The sequence below is a fragment of the Triturus cristatus genome, chromosome 4_1, assembly GCF_964204655.1.
Source record: "Triturus cristatus chromosome 4_1, aTriCri1.1, whole genome shotgun sequence".
Taxonomy (NCBI): domain Eukaryota; kingdom Metazoa; phylum Chordata; class Amphibia; order Caudata; family Salamandridae; genus Triturus; species Triturus cristatus.
Genome location: NC_140585.1, coordinates 202367846 through 202387337, shown reverse-complemented (window position 1 = coordinate 202387337; position 19492 = coordinate 202367846). Strand labels below are relative to the sequence as shown.

Sequence of the window (19492 nt, the reverse complement as noted above, 5' to 3'; positions counted from 1 at the left end):
CTGACTGTGATTGATCGTCATAGGACTCAACCAGATTGTACCAGAACCTACACACTCAACAGGACACACCCTCAACCCTATCTTCTCAGTAGAACACTCCATCTTCTTCAGCCACACCTCCAAACTCCCTTGGACGGACCACAGCTGCATCCACTTCACCTATAAATCAAAGATCTCCGCAGATGCCCACCCCAGCTCCAATGCAGAAACTGGAGCAAAATCTCCGACAAGCAACTACCCACCACCCTCAGCAACTCTGCTCCCACCACCTCAGACAACGACCCTACCCTCACCCCCCCACACCCTACACAAATGGATCACCGACTGCGCAAACACCGCCGCCCCCCTCAAATAATCTCCCAACCCTCACGCCAAGAGGGCCAGCTTGTCCTCCATAGAACTCCGGAATCCAGACAAACCTGCAGACGCCTCAAAAAAATATGAAGGAACTCCAAAAACCCAGCAGACCTCGACAACTATAAAACAGCCACCACTGCCCACCACAAACTCATCAGACATTCAAGGAAGAAGGTACTCCAGAACAGAATCTCCGCCCACGCACACAACAGTAAGGAACTCTTCGGCATTATCAAAGAGTTCGTCCAACCCAACAGCGAATCCACCGACATCCCTCCCTCCCAGTACCTCTGCGACAAACTCAGCACCTTCTTCCATCACAAAATCAAGACCATCTATGACAACTTCGACAACAACAACCTCCATGAGTAACCCACATCCATCACCTTCAGCACCACTCAGCCAACGCTGGACAGCTGGACCGCCCTCAGCATCAAAGGCACCCTAAAGACAATGAGGACCACCCACTCAGGGGCACCATCAGATCCCAACCCCCACCACATCTGCCGCAGAGCCGCATACATCATTGCCCCCAAGCTGCAAAGCATCATCAATCGATCCTTCGAGACCGCCTCCTTCCCTGACGACTGGAAACACGCCCTAAAGAAACCATCGGCAGACCCCACTGACCTCAAGTACTACAGACCGATCTCCCTACTTCCTTATCCGGCGAAAGTCCTCAAAAAAGCAGTCAACAGCCAACTCGCCTCCTTCATCAATGAAAACAACACCCTCGACCCCTCCCAATCAGGCTTCATAAAAAAACACAGCACAGAGACCGCCCACATCGCTGCAACTGATGACATCCGCTCCCTCCTCGACAAAGGTGAGACTGTGGCCCCCATCCTCCTGGACCTCTCTGCGGTCTTCAACACAGTCTCACATGCACCCTATCCCGCAGACTCCATGATGCGGGAATCCAAAACAAAGCCCTCAACAGGATTACCTTTTTCCTCTCTGACAGAACACAGCGGGCCAGACTTCCCCCTTTCATCTCGGAGACCACACTAACCACCTACGGAGTCGCCCAAGGATCATCCATCAGCCCTACACTGTGTTACAATGAATGCTGCAGCCTACTGGTAATATTTAATTTACAGGCTCTGGGTACCATATACGAAGGACGTACATGTAAAATAAATGTGCCACTCAGATATATCAATGTTATCATTTTTAGAGAAGGGAGCCCAAGCACTTTACAAAAGGTTAAAAGGAGTAAAGTGCACAGAGTCTTTTTGCCAACAAAAACGGCTTCAGCAACTGAAGGAAAAACTCTGGGGTGATCCTAGAGAAACTGCACATTTCCAACAATGTGGATAGAGTGATTCTACGTAAGCAACACTGTAACATTGCAACACTATGCTCCTGTGTTCGCATAGTACTATAGAACTGTATCACAGTGCCATTAAGATGATAAGGGTTTTCGATCACTGACATCTATATTTCTCCTTCACCCTTGTTGGTTTCAACTCCCTCCTTGCCTGCGCATCACTCTCTCTCCAATTCCTTTCCCAGATCTAATCTTTTTTTCCTTGTTTCTTTCACTGAGAAGGTAGATTCTTAGAGAAATGTTGCTCCTTTGAGTATGTATGAATACCTAATGGCTTTATACATTTCAAAAATGAAATTTTGCAAACAGAAAGAATTGTGAAAATTGCCATCATTTGTATAATAATAACTCCATCTTTCTGACAATTACTTACATTTCTATTTTTATTGCTATACATTACCCTCTGCCAGTTATTGCAGGTGCCCAGGAAACATGTTTGTGTGCTCAAGGTAACTGTGAAGCCGGCTGGGTTCAGTATAAAAATGCGTGTTACATGAGATTCGATTCAATGGTTTCTTGGACTGCAGCAGAGGTAAGTTCTTTATGCATAGTTTAAGATTTCCATAATGTATTGAGGACATCCACAGAACCATAACAACTAGACCTTACATCCAAAACCTTAAGGGATACGGAAAACCATAGGAACCTCCCAACTCCTCCAAACCCTTCAAGCAAATATGAATTGAATACCCTGTTTCTGCTGCAGATTACATACACATGTGTTACCGTTTTCTAAGCATAAACCGCATTAACTTCAGTCATCAACTTTTGCATGAAACACGGAGCACTGTGTCCAGTTTTTTTGTTTGTTTGATTTGTGATTTAGAATTTAAAAATATAATTGCCTGGTAATTTCACCAGCAGAATCACTTCTAAGGCCACTTGTCTCCCACAATGGGAGTCCCCTGTTTGTTTTAAACCTGTAATTTGGAGTGATTCATAAAAACCTTGTATTCCCTGATCACAGTTGAATGGAACTCTATCCCTATCTTTCTGAACTGCACTGAATGCATATCTGCTCCTGGTAACCCTCACTCTGGGCCTCATTTATGAGAAGTGACGCATCGCTGCGTGAAAGCAGTGATGCATCACTTTTCAGTGTGCCCGCCTTGCAACATGATGGATGCGTCATATTTACTGTATGACGCATCATGTCACAAGGAGTTACAGATACGTCAATATTTCTTATGTATCTGTAGGCGTAAAAGTGATGCATTGCTGGAGTGTGTCACAAAAGTGACGCAACTCCAGCAATGGGTCCTTTCACATGGGGCATGTCCCATGTGAAAGGGCATGTATCAGTCTTACGTCTGCTGTGAGCAGGCGTAAGTTATTGACGCATTTGCACCCTAGAAGAGGCACAATGAAATCCTGTAGAGTTCACTGCGTCACTTCTACGAGGTTACTTACGTGGGAACGCCCACCCTGCATACATTAAACCTGACGCAGGTATAATGTAGCGCAGGTGTTTACAAAGTGACGCATCTGCTTAGATGCGTTCCTTTGTAAATAGGGCGCAACAGGAGGCATGTTTTAGGCCGCCGATGTGTCACAAAAAGTGAGGGCTCATAAATAAGCCACCATGTTTCCACACATGTGCAGCTTCCTCTACTCCAGTGTCAATGTGCCACTATAGAAGTGGCTGCAGATCTGTACACAAGCCTATCCACCGGCGTCACTCCCAGCAACTTGGAGAAAGCTCTCCTAGAACGGAAGTGCCATGAGCGCATAGTGCAACTTTTGGGAATACCTCGTCTATGGGAAGTAAATGCAACATGGTTTCTGTAATTTAGACCAATCTGGCAAGATTGCATCTTACCTGATCTACGCTGCCTGTTTTGCGGTGAAGAATGCGTGCTAGACATCTGTTTAACACTCCCATCAGTCATGCCAACGGATATCGATACTCTGTTGGACCCGATAACGATCCGTATTTTCAAGTGCCAGTTTGAATGTTTGTAGTTCAGCTCGCTAAGCTGTACAATCTCCTAGAGATTGAGTTTTATTGACCATTGGCCGGAATTTACCATCGCGCATGCGATGCGACTTTTAACGATTGCGCACGCTGCACTGTAAGCGTGCTTACTCCCTGTAACAGGTTTTGCTGATCCGTCAGTATAAATTATGAATTTGTACTGATTGAGAGGCAGAATTTCAGGAACGCTTGTGTTTTTAAATCAGGATCAAAAACATATTCAACATCCGTTGCAGCAAGAGAATTAACCCATTGTATTCATCTAGGATGTACTACTTTCACATTTGGGATGTTCGCTTTTGTAACAGGCTCTAAGGCTGGTACTGGAGTCACGACAATAATGCGTTTCCCTGAGCTAGTGTCCTTTCTTTTGCTACAGCGGTTTGAACTGCTGTCAGCATTTTTTCTGTCGAAGTGAAGCGCATTTCTGCTTGTGTATACAAATCTGATTTGTATGCAATTGGTACTTTTTCACCTTTATTATATGTCAAATTAGTGAATCCGCATTGACCCGAAATTATTTGGATCACCAAATTGCGTTTACTTTCGCGTGTTTGTAAGTAACTTGTTGTTAACATGTTAGCTTGGAGTGAACGCAGGATGTCTGTGTGTTCCTGTGTCCAATGTTTTGTTGAAAAATCAGGTTTAATTAATTCGTAGAGAGGTTTAACCCTTTCTGCATAATTTAGAATGTAAATTCTACCAACATTTAGAAAACCCAAGATGGATTGTAAGTTTTTCAGCGTTTTTTCAAAAAATTAGCTGCCAGGCTTTTGCCTTCACTTGAAAGCTCATATCCTAGGAAAAGGACAGTGAGGTGGGCAATTCTGGATTTTTCTAAAGTTGAATTTGCAGCCCTCAAAAGGCGAAGCCCAGTATTATGGCATTCACCCTGTTCAAGAGCCTATCTAGGTCATCGTCTGTCAGATAGATGTCATCGACATATGATAATGGCTCGTCATCATACATTTGTAGTAACTTGGGGGCATATTATCAAGCAACAGCCGCTCTTAGCCTTAGCTGATATTTATTATCGCCGCCTATCGCTGGAAATTATCGCCATGCTAGTGCTGTATTAACAATGCATAATTTTCCAGCGATAGCAGTGTTTTCCATAGAACATCGCTGGCTTTCCAGCGATGTTCCATGGAAAACGGCAATATCCTTTCCACCCCCAATGGTAAGTATAGCTAAGTCAGGATTTTAGCAGACATTCGTTCGCCAAAAACCAACGTCTGAAAAAATCCTGAGGGCCACCTTGTAAATATCTCGAAGGCCCGTTAGCGATATTTTACATGCAGTTTTACATGGCACGCCTACCTTGCATCTCATTAGCGATGTAAGGCTAGGCAGAAAGAAGCCGGGTGCTAAGGGGAAGTCCTTGCTAATAGAGCAATAACATTATCGCCACTTTTCGCCCAAAAACAGACGCTAAAGCGGCGATAATTTTATTACGGCCTTTTGATGATATGCCCCGCGGTTACCCTTGCTGAGAATAACCCCGGGCTGTTCTTGAATCCTTGTGGGAGTCTACAAAGTTGACGCTGGGTCCCCATTATTGAGAATGCTGTTAAGTACCTGCTTTCAGGTGCTATGTTTTGACAAAAGAAACCATTTGAAATGTCTAATGTTGTTTTATATTTTTTATGCACAATGTTATTCATTGATGCTGTACTATGTGCATTTTGCACTGCAAATGTTTTAGAACAAGTGTTCAAGTTTCTGTAATCCAAAACTAGACGATATGTATTGTCTTGTTTGGATACTGGAAACAAAGGATTGTTCATTGAGGAGGTGTATGTTTCAATCGCCCCTTGGTATTCAAGTTGATCTAAGATCTCCCTGACCAGTTTTTTAGCTTCTTGCTTTATTGGGTACTGCCTTTGTGCACTTGGTTGATTTTTTAGTTGTATTTTGTGGTGAGGTGAGTCCTCATCCCATCCTACATGATGTTTGTATAATGCTGGGGCTTGGGCAACTGCCCATTTCCTGGCATAAGTATATTTTAGGAGAATTGGAATATGGTTGGAGAAGGTTGGCATAATGATGTCTTTGCCATGTGGGCACTCCCTGACAAATTCTGGTGGCCAGTCTTGTTCTGCTAGAAGTATATCATAACCCCTTGAAAGTTTCTCCCAAAAGAGTGCTTTAACTTTTCTTGAAATGTCTCCCTCTATCTGGAGTGTTATTTCATACAACCTTTGTGGAGTACTAACCCTGGTGTCTACAGTCTCTACTGCGATGTACTCATTCAAGTCCACTATCTCCAGAAGTTCCTTCAGGTTCTGGTGAGCTATTGTTACTTCTGCTGCACCATCCAGCATCGTCCGAGCCCATTCTCCGTTCTTGAGCTGTGTTCTCAGTATCCTCGGCATGTCTGATCTTCAGACCTGCTACCTTCTTTTTGGTGAATTCGGTTTTGATTTATTTTTCTGAACGTTCTGTTTGTCTCTGGACTTCACGCGTTCCTCTTTGTGATCTGACCATCCTCTTCTTTCTGATGTCTGTGACGATATCTGAAAGGTACGAGAGGAAAGTGTATCAGTATCCTGATACCAGTCAGGTTTTCTCAAATTATCTCTATTCCTGAGGTTATACCTCCTTTCAGAGGGCTCCTGTTGAGGAGACCTAACTCGGGATTGAGAACGTTTCTCTTTTGGATTTTGTTTATTAGTTTCCCACTTCTTTTTAGAAGATGTAGGATTTTGTTTAATAGAGTCCTTCTCAGGACCTTCAGACAGTTGTGGCTTCAAAGGTTTTCCACCCAAACTGTATATGCCTAATTTAGTGTAAGATTGTTCTATTATTCTGAGTAGTTCTTGTTGATGTTCTGTTACATCAAATTCCCTTAAGCGCTGGCGGATCGCCACTGCTGCTGGCTCCCCTTTAATATTAGATAATATTATTGTTGAGACCTGGTCGAAGTTTTTCAGTAATTTCATACCTAAATTCAGAGCAGCCTCTGCCCCGTATTCGTTTTGAATTTGTTTGAGGACAGCTGGTATTACTGCAATTGATGTAACACCATGGGGCAGATTTACAAGCCCCTTGCATCACTTTGTATCACTTGTCCCATGTTAAAAGTGACGCAAAAGTGGTGCAAGGGGTTTGTAAATCTGCCCCTATGTGTTTTAGTATAGGTGGCAGCAAAGACTGTGCCCCAAGTAGTGCAGTCTTCCAGTTGTGGTGTGATCCCCATTGGTAAACAGATTGTAAGTATTCTGTGTTACTCATAAGGGCTAGTATTAGGAAATACTGCTTAAATTTGAGTAATTTTGTGAGCTATCCAGAATGGAATTTGTTCACGCTTTGTGGGCATTTTACCCACGACTGCGTTTAAAGTCTGTGGAGTTATTTTTAGTGTATTCCCCTGTTGAGGCGTTTGATTTGGAATGGTTAATGGTGGTTGGACTGTGAAAGTCCCCATGACCTATTGGATGAATTGTCTGTAATGTTTTATTAACCCTTGTAGTTGAGTAAGGAATTCCTCGCCTGACATCTCTTCAATGTAAGGATGTGGTGTGTAGCCGGCTAGTATCGGCCATGTTGCTCCAGGTCTACCTAGTAGACCGAGCCTGGTAATGTTTTTGTGTTGTTTTAGGGTGCCTCTAAACCAGAGATTATGCTCCAGGTATGTATTTGAGTGGAATTTCAATATCCTCGAAAAGAATATATTCCTCAGGTGGTTCATCTCCTTTAAAGAAGTGAAACACTTGTGTTACTGGATTTGATTCTAGGAATACAGTCCATGAATAGAATACCTCTGTCTGAAAGGATTTGTGTGTCTCTATCACGAAAACTGCTCTACCATCCCTTGGTTTTAGGCCGTGTTTTATAAGATTTAGAGTGATGGCTCTCCTTAAGTTTGGTGGGATGTGTATAACATCTCATAATCCCAATGAGGCCTTGCTAGAAAGTCATCCTTTTGCCCTGTTCACCTCCATATTTTGCTAAAGGATACTGGTGGTAACTGACTCTTATTGTAGCTTGGCCTCTGCTAAGCAGGCCCAGGGTCAGTGCTATGTGTAAAAAGGTACATGTAATTGGGTACACTTACAATTGGCAATAACAGACTCTATAAATGTCTAGTAGATAATAGGGACAGGGGGTGCAATCTTTGTGTCAGCCCCTATATATAATGGGACATGGAGGTTTAGAGGTCCGGCAGATTTCTTGCATGTTTGCGCTGCTGTTCACCTTCTGTCCTTTTAAGAGCAGTCCTGCCTTTCACCATTGGTATTTATAGAACCTATAAGTCCCGAGTATATGATAGGGCATGGACGTTTAGAGGCCTAGCAGATTTCCTGCAGTTGCATTTGTGCACTGCTGAGTGCCTGCTGATATTTTAAAGGCAACCAGGCTTTGCAGACTGTCTTTAAAAGTAAATTGTGTGCAAACTCGACTTTGGTGGTACATGCATTTTTAAAGATAATCTACCTAATTTGTACCAGGGGAGAGGGGGCAGGTAACTGTAAACCGGGACCTCATAAAAGATGTTGTATTTGCCCTTGTTAAGGGAAAACCTGCCCATTTAATTTTTCTCCTATTGTAAATACTGAGCTCCATAGGCTAACATTGCAATATTTTAGGTTGATATAACCATTGATAGGAAAGGAAGCCAAATATAATTCAACAACTTACAAGACTGGTGCTGTTGTATTCATCATAGCTTGTACAGAAGAGAAGTTATGCAGCGTTCTCTTCTGTAAGCCAAAATCCAGCCTTCTATCGGTCTCTGCTGACTGGTAATCCTTAGCAGGCTTGGCCAGGCTGCTCTGATTAGGCGGAGGATGTGTCCTGCAGAGGGGACTGGGTAAATCAAACTGAACTCAAGGAATGAACAGATCAGTAAGGAAAGCCACGCGTTTGTACCCCACATCCCGTGCCCCTGCCAGATGGCAGGCTTTGGACAGGAATTTGCAGAGGTCAGGGGGAGAAGAACTTTTGGAAATGAGCCACACTATGGATTGGTTTATCAAGCTCTTACACCTTTTGAGATATACCATCCATGTTGGATTTTGGAAGTGCAGTGCTTTGTGGGACAAGAACATGCCACACTTTGGAGGAAGTTGTCTTGCTTTTGGGTGGCACCCAGCACCTCATTGGACAGGGGTACCCCTTGCTTGTCACCCCAGACCGCTGAATAAATATGTGAGAGCTGCATAGTTTCTCAGATCTGCTACCCAAATCTACAAGGAATATAAGGAATGTCCTGCAGGAATCTGGATTTGAACCCAAAGTCCTGCACTCTGAATGGCTGTGCCTGCTGTACAATCTGGTACTACAGTTCTGAGGACTGTGGCTTGCTTCATGAAGGATTAAGGAGTGTAATCCCTGCAAGCTACAGGTTAACAGAGCACACCTGCATCATCTCCACCAGGGGTACCCATCTTGGAGTGCGTACAGTGAACTTTTAAGGAATTGCCAAGGTGCATTGTGGAAATTGTAGTCCAGACATCCCAAAGACCATCTAGGAGATTCCAGACCTATGTACTGGTGAGTTGGACAATTTTAACCTTTAAGGAGACCTTTAGGAAGCACCTCCTGAAATTTTTAGAACTTTGTGGTACTTTTGGAGGAAAAGCTCCATTGAGTGCCCAACCTGACTCAGAGGGTCAAGCCGGCCACCTTCAATTGTGATCCAGTCACAATTTAAGGTTAGTTGCCTTTCCAAAATTTTGATCAGGGCCTCCCTCTTAGTGTAGCATTGCAACCAGGGCTCCTTCGCTGTCGGCCTCAAACTTTGACTTTGTCACAGTCAAACGTGAACAGATGTCCCACAGTGGTGCTATAGGTTTTGAGGTATTATAAAGTGGTTATTCTTTAAAAAAATCATATCTCCAGTTCCCTACACTGGATTTCTTTAGTTTTGGTCAGTCAAGTCAGTCAAGAAAAGCTTTATTTGGCTGTTTTACAATACAGTCATAAGCACATCGTTATAATAAAATACAGTTCAATTTAAAATATGTACAACATTATACACATAAAAAAGAGAAACAGATATCATCCTCAGTTATAAACATAGTACAAAGTTTACAAATTCATAATAAATGATTTCCTGATTTGTAGCCCCTTTTTAAAAAACTTTGTTATTCTCCACGCTATGTGCTCATTTTCCAGAAGCAGGAGTGAGAGCATGGCCTGACGGCACTGCCTAAACCCTAAATCCTTTAAAAATGGTACAATCCAAATTTTCCTTGGCTCCATATAAAATGTGCAGAATAAAACTACATGCATGGTCGACTGGTCTGAGATCTTATCGCAAGGGCACGGTATTAGTTTGCGTGACCAGTCGTTCATTTTCGGCAAAGATGTTAATCTATGAATATTTCCCAGTCTAAACCTAATTAAAAGGAATCTATCAAATGTTCCAGATACGAATGATAGGTAAGGCTCCATCCCTAAGGTTGTACGTGTCAGCTGATGTTGCCTCGCAGTGATTTTGTTTGAAATTTCCCCTATCATTCTGTTTGTTTCCATTAACTGGAGACAATCTTTATTTAAGGTCTTTCTGGGAATCTCCAGCATTGATATTGGATTTAAAAAGTACTCTGGATGTCCCAGGTCATTCATAAAATCGCGAATGTATTTAATCCAGGGTATCCGCAGAGTCCCCTCTAACCTCAGTGCATCTTTCAAAATCTCCCTAGTTAATTTTGTTTGGTCTTTACACCAAACTGTGTGCCATAAGAGTAATGGCTCTACTTTTACTAGGTCAGATATATAGTGTAGAACCAGCTCTTCATGACAAATAAATGAGGAGGTCTTGGGGGCTGCAGATAAAATATACCTTATGAAAGCATTTTCAATTATTTGTATCGGGGTGGCATCTGCAAAACCCCACACCCCAGCCCCATAAGTTGCCATACTGATACATTTTGCCTTATATATTTGTAGGAGTTCTGAGGGTGGTTTCCTACTTAATTGTTTTGCAAATGTTACTAGAGCTGTGGTTGATCTAGAAAATGCCAGCTTTTTAGCAGAATCATGTTGATTAAAAAGTATACCTAGATAGGAAAAGTTTTTTGCTGTTGATCACTTCTTCCCATCCAGAAACATTTCTCAGGTCTTCGGGGTGCCTTGCCTACATCTGATGACATATTTTTTAGCAATTTTAATTTTAAGACCTAAATCGTTCATAAATACACTGAAGCTATCCAGAACTCTCTTCAGGCCATTTTGCGTACGTGCCAATAACACCTCATCGTCCGCATAAAGGAGTGCGGGAATGGGCCGACTGTTTACTTGCGGAAAATCATTGCCCTGCAGGAGTAATGCTTCTTCAAATCTGTTGATATAAAGATTAAAAAGGAAAGGGGCCAGATCACAACCTTGTCTGACCCCTCTCTTGATTGGGAAAGCTTGCGTGCATTCTCCCTGCAGCCCATACCGAACACTTGCCGTAGCTCCACAGTACAGTCGTCTTAAAAACATAATAATTTGTAGATAAACCCTGACCGTTTCAAGGACATCCCACAGCCTGTGATGTCTAACTGAATCAAAGGCCGCGGTAAGATCTACAAAAGCCAAGAAAAGACTTCCTTTTTTTGCTCTGGTGTACTTGCCAACCAAAATTGGCAAATTCAGACTCTGTTCTATTGTGCCTAAACCAGCACGGAAACCATACTGCAGGTCTGACATTATCTGACTATCCTCTGCCCAGTCTTGAAGGCGCTCCAGGATGACCCTCCTTACCACTTTGAGGTCAGAGTTCAGGGGGGAGATCGGTCTATAACATCCTGGGTCTTGGCGATCGCCATTTTTATAAATTGGGATTATTATTGAATGCACCCACGTTGATGGGAGATCAGACTTAATGCTGGCATTAATAACCTGAGTTAAGATGGGCCCCCAAAGAGAAATGTTGAATTTAAACATATTGACAGGAACCCCATCAGGTCCTGGGGCTTTGCCACCCAGACTACTAGCCAGGGCCCTACTCACCTCTTCCAAGGTGATTTCCAGATCAATCCCGGTGCCACTACTTAGTGCATTATCATCAAATTGCCGCCCAGTAGTTCTCTGCTCATTGTACACTATTGAGAAGTGGCTAATCCATGTTTCTTCTGCAATTGCTACTTCGACAGAAAGGCCACTTCTAGAAGATAACAAGAGGGTCCTCAAGACCTTCCAGAATGCAGCAGAGTCTTTCTGCTGGGCCGCATTGTGTAGGGAATCCCAGGCTTCGTTTCTCAGTGTTTGCTTTCTTTCTTTTATTACCCCTCTATAATCTGATCTAGCTTGCCTAATTTTAGACGGTGATCTCGGTTGTTTATGCAATTCCTTCTTTAAACTAGCATAGGCCCTGGTACATTTTCCATTAAACCACCCGGGAGATGTTGATCTGTTCCTTTGTTGCACTGTTAACACGTTTTTTACCTCCCTCGTAATATCATGAAAGGAATTAACAATACCAACATCGGATACAGCCTCACCCAGGCAAATATCCAGAGCAGACCAGCAATTCACTATCACGTTTTTGGTCAGCAGATCTGCATCCACCTTATCCCATTTTAGTGTATAACCATTAGTTTTTCCCAGTACTACATTTCCCAGCAATGAAGTATTGTTTGTAAACTTTTTGGATCTACAAATGGGTAACTTAAGCTTTATGGAGAGGGGGAAGTGATCGCTTTTAGCAATATCACCCACTTCAAAGGCAGCGACCAAGTTTGCATGAGAGCGTGAGGTCAATTGTTGTTGCAAACCCTCTCCCATTAAAAGTGGGGGAGTTGCAGTGCGGTGTTGCCAGCAATTTATTGACATAGGCGAGATCCATACCGAAGATGAGTTCGTTAAATAAATCCCCCGCTTTCGAGTGTGTAAAATGGGTGCTATAATCCTGCCCAATGGATAAACCACACATTCTGTCATAAGTATAGTTACATTGGGTACAATTAAAATCTCCCATCAACAGAAACATAGTACCTTTACCTTCCGCAGTGCATAAACCTTTAGAAACCTCCATGATGTTCTTTACCACTACTCCTTAGGCATTTTGGGGAGCATTATTATATAAGTTGATCAATATGAGGCGATTAATTGCATTTAATACTAATTCTACCAGATGATAATAACAATCCCCCTCATGAAAGTAGATATTGCTTAGGGGTATTTTGTTGGAAACATAAGTGCAGATACCACCTTTTGACCTTCCTCCCATAGCCTTCACTGCCTGAGTGTGATATGTCCTAAAACCATTTATATAGATGGGTTCTATTGCCCAAGTCTCCTGCAGACAGAGGATATCTATATTCTCTATGAAACCAATCCAAACGGGATTCTGTACCTTTGAGCATAAGCCTGATATATTCCACGTAACAACAGAGGTAGTAGTAGCAATCTGGTTGGATAACGAATTAATGGAAGTCGACCCTACTTCAATAATAACATCTGAACTAGATGGCACCAATAGACCGTTATTATCCTCATTCTGTTCTAGTACGGGGGCTAAGTTCTCATGATGGTTTCTCACATCTATGTGTTCCTCTGTTCTTTTGAGAGGTATAACCCCCGCTGAATCCACTCGCGGGTGTAACTCAACCTGTGGAGATGGGTCCAGATGGCTAGATTTACTTTGTTCACCCCAATCTCCAACTATATCAGCAGATGGCTTCAGTCAATCTGTGGTAAATATTTCATTACCGGTACTATTTTTTATGCGGTAAAGTCTAGTAAGAATAACTCAGTGAATATAAGAGGCAGAATCCGTGGTATTAGAGGTTCTAAAAGGCTTTATTCCTCTACAAAGGAAATACAATTCGAATTGCAGGCTTCACAGTCCATCACCAAGAGGGTTCAGGAAGGAAGGCAATACATTATTGACAAGTAATGGTATTTATATGGAAAGCATTACATTAAGACAGATGCAAGAGGCGTAACAGCTGATAATACAGATATAATACACATACGTAACGAAAAAAGGCGTAAACATGGGTGTAACTAAAATACGTCATTAAACATGATGTCACAAGTGGGTGGATCCATAAGAGAATCCTGCAATGTCAGCAGAAATATTTGGCAGAGATGCGTGCGCAGCCGCATGACGTGTGATTGACGTGCAACTAGAGGGTGAAGGGGACTTGACATTTAGCTCTACATGTGGAGACAGAAGTCTGAGGGGTCATGTCAACCTAATCCCAAATCATATCTAATATCTTATGTTTAAAGAACTGTATTATCCAAAAGGAAAGGTCTCTAGGACGGAATCTATTCTATACTGACTGTTAGTGCGTGTACAAGCGTCTAAGTGTCTACATGAGATGCGAGGGGGCAGGAATCTTCCATGGTAACAGGGGCTATGAATTACTTGCACGAGGACAGTGAGGCCTGGCCCCTTGCACAGTAGCTGGAGGAATGTTTACCTAAACTACTAGACAGGAATGCATCGGATGAGGAGCGAAGCAGATAATCTTGAAGGTGAAATACAGTTTTTGGCAGGCAACAGGCTGGATCAGGCACCGTTAGCCGCGCAGGGAGTAGGACAAAGTTTATGGATACAGATGCGGGCTCGGGCTGGAGCTTTCAGAGGCAGAAAGCAGGAAAGGCTTGATGGCAGAATTCAGGGCCTACTCGCCTGAATCTGTAAAATGTGGAAAGTGAACCACATAAAGTCGGTGGCCTTTCATACTTAGGAATGGAATATCTGACCCATTCATGGTGGATCTGAAAGAGGACATGTTGACGGTGGACGCACATGTATTTGCGTCTTCAAAACTGGAACTGGAGGGAACATACATGTACTTATAGCATGCACATGGAGCCGTTGGGGTCTACGATAGGGGACATAACTGATCACAAAATTCATATTTCCTCATTCCCTCCTTGTCCCCTACGGACCCTCAGGAGATATCGATCTTCATCAATCCATCGATCTGTTCATATAGCATCATTTGTTCTTCTTTCTTCTTCCGGGATTTTGAACGAAAACTTGGAGGTGGGATACACGATGTGGCACACAGGCCACAAATCGCTGGCCCACATTGTAGACATAAGCAGCAACTGAATAGTATGAGAAAGCCAATACCTAGGAAGGATAGGATCCTCCATCCCCAGGTGGACAACACGCTCCAGAACCAACCGGACCAAGTCCAGGTGCCTGGACTCTGGTGTATCTGGCTTATAATCTTATGAAGGCGGGTTATGGCTTTATATACTGACGGTGAATTTTCTGGTATGAAAATGCAGCAACTTGATCCGATGACCCTACAAGCTCCGCCCCTATCGGCCAGGATGACGTCAAGGACAAGACGATTTTGAAGCACAACAATCCGCAAAGCAGACTGCTCTTCTGTTAAATTGCCTAAGGCGGAAGTAGTCTCATTTACTACTGCTTCAAGGGTTCTAGTTAATCTACGTATCAGTTTACTATTAGTGACTGTTCCTATATAAGGAAAGAAACCTTTATTGAAATCTGTGTATTGCTCCCATGCTGTTTCAGTGTAATCGACAATCGGGAGATCTCTCTGCTGTCTATTGTGTACTAAATGGGTATTTCTGTGATAATCAGGAGGAGCTAGGAAAACCGGTGGCAGAAGGAATGCTATGTAACAGGTACCATCCCAATCTAGAGGTAGACATATATATGCGGTCGGGCCACATATGAAGTAGGAATGACGGGAAGCTCTAAATGTAGATTTGCCTTGATCACTGAATTTTATTACAGTGGTGCATTTACTATGGCCCATGTGTATGGAACCATTCTTTCTTACACATAATTCCCCTTTAACTGGGAATACTGACATAGCGGGCAAGATTGGTGTGGCTTCGGATTCAACATTCAGGATCATGAGGTTAAGTGTAAAATTTCCTAATCCATATACTTCATTTTCTAGATCAGTTCCTGTTCTTTTGGGAAGTCCCTCCTTGTTAGGGTAGCAGACTTTAAGCAACACTAGGTTCAGGTTTCCCCATACCCAGTTGTCTTGATAAACTGCGGAATTTGAATCTAGGGAATTAATCAAACTAAACCATGCTCCACAGGAGCCATTGTGTGTGAACGGATATGGAAAGAGGGGCAAAACTCCCTTATAGTTCTGATAAGGAGGGAGTCGGCCACATATCCAACAATTTGTAGCATTGCTGGTCTGATGGGAATGATGTAACATACTAATGAATGTGTTGTTGCGCAGCGCAAATCTATAGGACAACTCATGCGGAGGTAATTCACTAAAAGAATGTTCAGCGGTAACATTGTAAGCACGTTTAGAAATAGGGTAATACATATGCTGAAAATGATGATCAGAAGACTTAGAGAAAACAAAATTAATAATGTTACTGTGCAGTGACTACGAAGTGATTTACAGTACGCATGTTTTTTCAGCTTTTTCTGTCTATTTCTCTCTCTATTTCGGTCTAGAGGATACATGTCAGAGACAAATTCAACCGATTCACCTTGGAGAGGACTTAAACAATCAAATTGTCTGACTTGCTAGACCTTAATTTTAGTTTATAAAGTTCAGTTTTCATGGGTTCAACCAAGGGGAGCTTTGAATCAGTCTGTGAGGGAATACAAGGCTGAGTGTTCATATCGGTCGGTAGTCCATAAAATTTCTTGATATGACTCGAGTGCAACCATCCTTTACGTCCCTCGATCTTTACGGCTGTCCTTGTTGCTAGTAGAACAAGCTTTGGCGATTTCCACCTAGGCTCCAGTTGGGTCTTCCGGTCGAAATTCCGTACCAGAACCAGATCACCTGGAACCACGTCATGGGGCTTCACCTCAGTGTTATCGGGAAAAGCTGCAGCTACCTGTGAACGACAAGATTGTAGTGCAGACATCAAGGAAGCCAGGTAATCTGTCAGCATATTACAGTCAACATCAGTGATTTTGCGAGGTATAAGCGTCCCCCACATATTTGGTGGTCTACCGAAGATCACCTCGTACGGGGATAGCCCTGTTCGAGAATGTGCTACCATTCTCATGTAAAAGAGTGCAACTGGTAAGGCTACTATCCAATCGACACCTTTTTCTCTACATATTTTGGACAATCTAATTTTCAGAGTTTGATTATGACGTTCCACGAGACCTGCTGCCTCAGGATGTCGGACACAGTGGAATTTCCATTGGTAGCCTAACAAGAGTGAAACGTGTTTCATTAGTTCCGATGAGAATGGCTGGCCGTTATCTGAGTAGACAACACGTGGCAAACCATACCGTGGGAAGAATTCTCGAACTAACTGTTTGGCAGTAGTCGGGGCAGTGTAATCTGAAACCGGGTAGGCTTCTGTCCAACGGGAAAGAGCACAGACAACTACGAGAACATATTTGAATCCTCGACATCGTTCCATCTGGATATAATCCATCTGGAGGACTTCAAAAGCATGATCGGGAGGTTGAAATCCACCCTGCTCTACGGGGATGCTTTTACCTGGATTAAACTGACAACATATCATACAGGTACGTACTTTCTGTTTGGCTGCTGCTCGCAAGTGTTTGTTGAACCAAATGTGTTGAATACTGTCTAGCATAGCTTTTTCTCCTAGGTGCGCTGGACTGTGTATTGTGTTAATGATGACTTGAACCATGGAATCGGGAAGAAACCATATAGATTTTTCCTTCGTCATCCATCCTTGATCCGTTTGGATCCCTCCTAATTCAGTCCATTTCTTTATTTCTTCTGGTGTAGCGTGTGTCTGTATGTCAATTATATCAAGGGCGGGATCCTTAACTGTCATGCAATGTGTTGGTGTCGGAACTATTGTCTTTGTCGCGTCAGTTGTATGAGTCTGGTTCTGAGCAGTCTGTTTAGCTGTTCTGTCAGCTAGGTCATTACCCTGAGAAATGATATCGGTAACTTTTGTATGAGCTTTGCATTTCATAATCGATATTGCAGTAGGTAAATGAATCGCATCTAATAGGACTTGAATGAGGGGTCCGTGTTGGATGTGGGCACCGTGAGAAGTTAAATAACCTCTCTCTCGCCACAGCACGCCGAAGTCATGGACGACTCCGAATGCATAACGTGAATCTGTGTATATGTTGACTTTCTTATTTTTGGCTTGAATACAGGCTTGTGTCAGAGCGATGAGCTCTGCTGCTTGAGCTGACAAAATGTTAATACAATTTGTTTCAATGACTTCAGTGTCTGTTGTGACTGCGTAAGCGGCCACTAACTCTCCTGTACTTGTTCTCATACATGAACCATCTACATACAATGTCAAGTCTGGGTCTAATAAAGGGATATCTGTCAAGTCTTGTCTGGGTTTTGTCGTGATAGTAATGACTTCAATACAATCATGTGCTAATGGATCTGTTCCATTTACTGGCAAAAGTGTGGCAGGATTTAACGTATTACAACGTCTGATTTCTATGTGTGGCTGAAACAATGTCAATTCGTAACCGGTGAGTCTCGCTATAGTCAAGTGTTGTGTTTGTGTGCGGTTCAAGAGAACCTCTACTGCGTGTGGTACTTGTACTGTCAATTGATGTCCTAACACTATGGCATCGCTTTGTCTGATTGCTAAAGCTGTTGCTGCCACTGATTTCAGGCACGCAGGAAGAGCCTGAGCTACTGGATCTAATGTACTAGAGAAATAAGCACATGGTTTGTGTGATCCTGCTTGTTCCTGAGTGAGTACTGACAAGGCAGTACCTTCGCGTTCTGTAACAAATAGTGTAAACAGTTTATTGTAACATGGTGTTGCTAAAACAGGTGCTTGGCATAAAGCTTTCTTTAAGTTTTCAAAAGCATGTGTATGTTCTTGAGTCCAAGGGAGGACAGTCGGTGTGGCGGCCTCCTGTGTTGTCAACTGGATGAGTGGTTTTGCTAGAAATGCATATTGAGGGATCCACTGCCTACAGTATGAAGTGAGGCCTATAAAAGCCCGCACCCCCTTTTGTGTCTTGGGTGGTGGCATGTTAGCAATTAACTGGATGCGGTCGGGTGTAAGCTGTCTTCCCTCCTTGGACAGCGAGTGCCCAAGGTAGACAACTCGCGGGACACAGAATTGCAGCTTAGAAGGGGACACCTTGTGCCCCTTGTCGGCCAGAAATTTTAAAACCGTCAGTGACGCTGTTTCACATTCAGGTTCGCTTCGGGCGGTGATCAGCAGATCATCGACATATTGAAGCAAGGCAGTGTTAACTGGCATGTGGATACTGTCAAGTTCTCGTTTTAGTGCTTGGCTATAGATGCTGGGGCTTTCTGTAAATCCTTGAGGTGCGCGTGTGAATTTAAAACTTCGTCCATTCAAACTAAATCCGAACAAATATTGACTTTCCGGATCTATTGGGACGCTAAAGAAAGCATTCTTGAGATCAATTACAGTGAAGAACGTTGCTTCTGAATCAATAGCAGTTAGTAATGAAGAGATATCTGGGACCACAGGGTATTGTGGTACAATACATTTATTTAATTCGCGCAGGTCAATAACTAATCGATATACTGGTGATGCTTTTGGATCCGTTCTCTTAAGAATCGGAATTATCGGGGAATTGCATACATTGGAGTCGGTTTCGACAACCACTCCTTGTGCAATGAGTTCGTCAATGATTTGCAGTAAGGCCGCAACAGCATCTGGTGGTAACCTATATTGTCGCATTCGTGGTAGTACTACTCCTGTTTTTAGTGTGACTCGATATGGTGTAATGTTCATGCAACCAACATCAGTGGGGCCTTGTGCCCATAAATGCGTAGGTAAGCTCTGCAGCCGGTGATCCATGTCTCTGGACACGTAGTGACCTTTAAAATCACGTAAAAATAATCGTACTCCTTCCGGAGAACAACATATTATAGCTCCTAGAGCTTTCAATGTTTTTATACCTAACAAGTTTTCTGGACATGATTTAGTAAGCAATAAATCTGTAGTTCGTGTCAATGGACCAACCG

General features: G+C 43.0%; 1 protein-coding gene across 2 annotated transcripts in view; it reads left to right on the top strand.

Moving 5' to 3' along the window:
• Positions 1 to 19492, top strand: part of LOC146854037 (echinoidin-like) — a 147209-nt gene that overhangs the window by 41174 nt on the left and 86543 nt on the right. For both annotated transcript variants that reach the window (XR_014981159.1, XM_085651889.1), the window contains exon 3: positions 2098 to 2219. Coding sequence is in view for 1 of the 2 variants with exons in the window: in XM_085651889.1 (XP_085508015.1) it covers positions 2098 to 2219 (122 nt within the window). In the remaining variant the exon portion in view is untranslated. The remainder of the gene's footprint in view (positions 1 to 2097; positions 2220 to 19492) is intronic.